Below are 5000 nucleotides of genomic sequence, written 5' to 3'. Positions count from 1 at the left end.
GCTGTTTGTTTAGATACAGTCAATATTGTTTGATCACCAAAGAAGCTAATTTGACATGTTTTTATCTTTTTCAAAAAAAAGGGAATGATGTGAAGGTCTGGCACAGAAATATGTTAAGGAAATGCTCACATTGTGGGTATACTGGGCTCAAATTCTCTTACCAGAAGTTAATTGTTTTACATGAATTTTAGTTTCATTTGCCATAGTTATGACATTTTATATGAGTTCATGCAACTAAAGTAATGTATTTTGTGAGTCATCATGTTAGTTTTTGGTACGAAGATGATAATACCATATAATTTTTACTGTTAGTTTTGTTCTTTGTTCAGGTTATTCTGCCAACTGCTGGGGTCAGATGCTGCAGAAGTAGGCTTTTTCATTCAGCCATTTTACATTGTCATTGTATTTAACTCTTCATCACCATTAAACTTCTGGAGCCTAGCAATTGTAGTGAATGCCCTGAGTGTGTGTGACCTGGAATCTAGTTTGATAGGTTATCAAGTTTTCAGTTCTTGATTGCTAATATTTTTGTGCTTATGGTATTCTCAATCCAAGGGTATTTTACCTTTAAATTTTGCAGTATTTTTTATGTAACTTGCAAAGTATGTATAAAAAAAAAAAAAAAAAAAAAAAAAAAAATCAGATACAATATGTTGATACAGAACAAGTGCTGTATTTGTTGTTTTTCTCTGTGGATATATGAGGAACAGAAAGATAAGGGAATTGACAACTGTTCAGTTTTCTTTTCTGTTGCAATGAATGTATTGAAAATGAAAGAGTTTCTTTCCTACCACTGTTCACATTCCAGTTATGAATCTGGATTTATTTTAAAATGCATAACATAAGGGACTGCAAGAAATATTTTTTATAGAAAAAAAAAAAAAACAGAAGAGTTAGATGCAAAATTGAAAATATTTATAAATTTGAAGTTATATAGGTAATGTAACAAACTGGAAAGATTTGCTGGAAACTTTAAGATTCAAAAAGAGCCAGAAATGTATTAGAACTTGATAAATATGCATAGGAAGAAATATTTTGTAAGGATATGATCAATATTTATATTTTTATTTTTTATTTTTTAATATATAAAATTTTACAAGTTTATGCTGATATATCTGACTAAAATGTGTCAAATATAAGAAAAGAACAGAAAGGCCATACAAGAGGACTTTAAAAGTGTGGAATGGAGAGTCATAAATATATGTGTATGATTTAATAGCATACATATTTTTGAAACATCCTGTCTGACTTAAAACTTTTCACAAATGTCAAGATAACTTATAGTAATACAAGACTAAATCTTACATGACATATTTCAATTACTCTGTCAAAGGATCTAGAATAAGAAAATACTCTTCTATTCACATAATGATTTTATGATTACCTGTCTCTACCAGGTTCCCTTTCTCATATAAATACAGACATCGTAAAGAACACAATTAACACTTTATATGATCTGCATATTCTGTGTAGACAAAATGTAAAGTAAAACCTAATTAAAAATCACATTTGCATAGATGAGACTGTCTTGCTACTCATTATATGAGTGCCAAATATGAGAAATGTAAGAGAAATCACTGACTAACAACACAAACTTGGAGATGCTGCCTCTTCCTCACACACATCTTCAGTTATAAATGGCGTACTTCTTTTTATCTAACTGAAAAGAGAAAAATGGAGGTGGCTTACTAAAAGCAATAAACATATGTTATATTATTCTGAGGTTCAGTCCTTTGCTTTAGTATCACAGATAATTGTAATTGTGATTTATTAGTATACATTGTATATCTAGGAGTTAAAATACCATTTTATTAAATATGAATAAGTGGAATGAAAAATAATTCATATCTTTTCATTAACAACAGTATCCCAGGCCCTGCAGGAATAAAGTTTTGATTTTGTGTGTTCCATCACTGGGTTTTTTGCAAATGCAACAATTATTATGAAAATCTTTGTTGTAAGTTACATATGTGAAATATTTATAATCTATACCAACATGAATTTATAGCATGCTGAGCAAGGAGCCTACAACCACATTTACCCCTGAGGCTCACCTTCCCCTGCACTTGCCCAAATACATACATGCTGGCTCACAACATGACATTCTTACCCAGTACTTGAACTCCAAGGCAACTTCGCAGTCCTGAACTGGTGGATGATGTGCTGTGTGATTCTGAAAAACCTAAAATTCAAATGTGTTTTGAGTGCTTTGATTGAATTAATATCAAATAATCTTAGCAAATGGTCATATATTAAGAAAATGTTTCACTTTCATTACTCTGTGGTTAATAATAAAACATATATTTGTTGTACAAATAGTCCTGCTTTTGTAATAATGTCTCCCCAGAATATGAGGATGACTCTTCAATTAAAAACAATCATATCAATAAGCTACAAAAGAAATTATATCTTAACCCAATGGCGACGGGGTGTCACAACCGTGTGACACGGCAATGTGCCTGATGATGGGGCGACACCCGAGTGTGACATCCCCGAGGCGATATTGCTTAGGCCCGGCATAGGGGGTTGCCAGTTCTCGCCAGGCCCGTCGGCAACGGGTTAATATACTAAACCAGACTAGTTACTCTACTAATGAGTAACAAATTTTATATATAGTTAAAGCAAAAAATTAGAAAAAAAAAATCTGGAAAAGTACAATTAAGATGCCAATGAATCATTTGAAACACAGGAATTAAATTTGAAAGAAAGTAGAAACATCACATTAAGATTCAAATGTGAATAAATTTTTAATTTCTCTACATTTCATATAATGTGAGATGAAAATAAAATTATTATTAAAGAACTGTGATGCTTATCTTTCATACCAGCTGCTATGCCCTATCAATGTTGTTAATATTATTGGTTGATTAGTTCAATGTTTATTTCTACAATTGTTCAGGTTCATTTATTTTCTCATATTTCATCTCATTACTGGCTTCATATGACATGATCTCACGCTTGCTTGTAGTATATTCATAAAGTTTACTATCATCATAATAACATCTATTAGATAACACTGTTTAACTGATATGAATTATTCTTTAAAAAAAAAAAAAAAAATCATTCACATACAATGCACATTCTGAGCATTGTCTGATTTCAAGCCTAAAGTGAGCAAGTGGATAATACCATCATGATACATCTACTATCTCAGCTTTTCCATAGATATGTTGTGAAGTATTATACCTTAAAATATGCCCTAACATTTAAAAACATAAATACATCAAATTGACAAGTCTCTCCTTTCAAGGCATACTTTAATTTCACTTTGTACAGGATAAATCAATTAACTTATTGTACTGTATTATATGGAAGTCAATAAACATAAAGCTTGTTCCTTGCTCACTGACAGCTCACTGACCATGCCAGTCTCTTATCTATAGTCTTTGATTAGAATTTAAAAGACAGGCTGGCATAAGTTATTTAACCCATCCCCGACGGGGGAATTCTAGCCTTGAATGTCCAAATGCCGGGGCGTTCGAATTATTAGGCCTAAATCAATTGAATGGCTGGCACAATACTGTGCCGCCCGGCAACTGGGCTTTTGAATGCGCGGTACACATGCTGTACCACCCGTCCTGTGTGGGTTAAAATGCAATTCATTCTCTAGTATAAGAGAGGGCAGAAAGCTTGATGCAGATATTTCATACCAGTAGCTCTAAAATGAAAGGATATTATAGAAGACTACACACAAAAAAAATTGGCTTTGGTAGCTGCTTAACGTATTGCGTACAGGTGGCAACACTACTACCATGGGCATTTCTCACCATATGTGAGGCTTGCAAGCTGCCACTGCCAGTTTGGCTGTTTGCTGAGTGGCACTAGGAATGAGAAGGAGGAAGAGTATATAGTTGTAAATAATTTGTTTTTTCTTTGTTACAGTGAAGAAAATGTTTCGCCAAACTCCATACTCCTTCCATAAATTGGTGATGGTGGTGATATACTGAGTGTACAGAGTATGTTCCTCTTTTTTGGAGACTAAAAGAGTAAACTACAGGTATTGTTTATCTAATCATTGTCATAGCCATACAAGAACCCACTATAAATCTTACAGCCTGAAGAAACACAAAAAAGTGGAGATTTTCAGTACTCTAATGTATAAATGAGCAGGAGTTGGGCAGATAAAAACTGTTGTGTGGAAAGCGCCAATCCTACCTACTGTGTCAATTACATGAGCCTGTCTGCAAGGGTATAAGGCTTTCACAAGTAGTACGAACAAATCTATTAAGAGGAGCAGCCCAGATGAGGAGGTGAAGGGTCAGGAGAATGAAAACTGAAGTGAATTTCTATATGTAAAAAATTTGTATTTCCATTTTTTTTTTCCTTAGAAAACTACAACAAATATTTGCTTCATCATTTTGTTAGCATTTTATTGAATTTAAGCATAATTTTCCTAATTCTCTTATATGTTTTAAAAATTGAGATATTCTGCACACAAAGAAGATTTATGGGATTACCCCCAAATCCCATGGGGTATCCTGAAAAAAGTAACTATAAAAAATATGAAATACTGATACACATAATATAAAGAAAAAATAGTATGTGAGAGGTATTCATTCTCATGACAATTCTATTGAATCTATCCCCCATACCAGGATTTCCATGACAGACCACAGACCATTTGTCATATTCGTATGCAACAAACAGGATAAATAAGAGGAGAATTTAAATAATAGTTACATATCTAAATTTTAAAGATGGAAAATGAAAGAAAATTAAAATGTAATGCCAACTATTTTCAATCACAATTTAAAATCTGATTATACTATTTGAAGGATATATATATATTTTTTTCTTTTTCAAGGTTATATATATATATATTTTGTTTTCAAGAATATATATTATTTTTTCTTTTTCAAGAATATCTTTTTTTTCAAGATTTTTTTTTTTTTCTTTATAAGAAAAACTAAAATATTCATAAATTGAAAAAAATGTGATAACACATCATTAGGAACTTATATAAGTATACATGCATCTTTCCTCTATTTCTCATTTATAAT

The 5000-nt window shown here is 31.8% G+C and overlaps 2 protein-coding genes across 5 annotated transcripts in view; one reads left to right on the top strand and one right to left on the bottom strand.

Annotated features, from left to right (window-relative positions):
• The window catches only part of LOC122245797 (uncharacterized), a 27664-nt gene extending 26888 nt beyond the window's left edge, over window positions 1-776 (top strand). For all 3 annotated transcript variants that reach the window (XM_043003922.2, XM_043004017.2, XM_043003834.2), the window contains exon 12: window positions 1-776. This exon is cut by the window's left edge. The gene's annotated coding sequence lies outside the window, so the exon portion shown is untranslated.
• A 279-nt stretch (window positions 777-1055) lies between these two features.
• Window positions 1056-5000, bottom strand: part of LOC122245944 (uncharacterized) — a 21409-nt gene continuing 17464 nt past the window's right edge. The window contains exons 6-7 of one of the 2 annotated variants that reach the window (XM_043004148.2): window positions 2111-2182; window positions 1056-1660 (exon numbers count right to left, since the gene is read on the bottom strand). In XM_043004148.2, the coding sequence (XP_042860082.2) occupies window positions 1628-1660; window positions 2111-2182 (105 nt within the window). In that variant the 3' untranslated portion in view covers window positions 1056-1627. The remainder of the gene's footprint in view (window positions 1661-2110; window positions 2183-5000) is intronic. The other variant, XM_043004235.2, reaches the window with a different exon arrangement.

Source organism: Penaeus japonicus, unplaced genomic scaffold, assembly GCF_977035675.1.
Source record: "Penaeus japonicus unplaced genomic scaffold, GWHDUDI00000001_assembly GWHDUDI00000011, whole genome shotgun sequence".
Taxonomy (NCBI): domain Eukaryota; kingdom Metazoa; phylum Arthropoda; class Malacostraca; order Decapoda; family Penaeidae; genus Penaeus; species Penaeus japonicus.
Note: the sequence above shows the minus strand (reverse complement) of the source record. Positions and strands in the feature narration are given on the sequence as shown.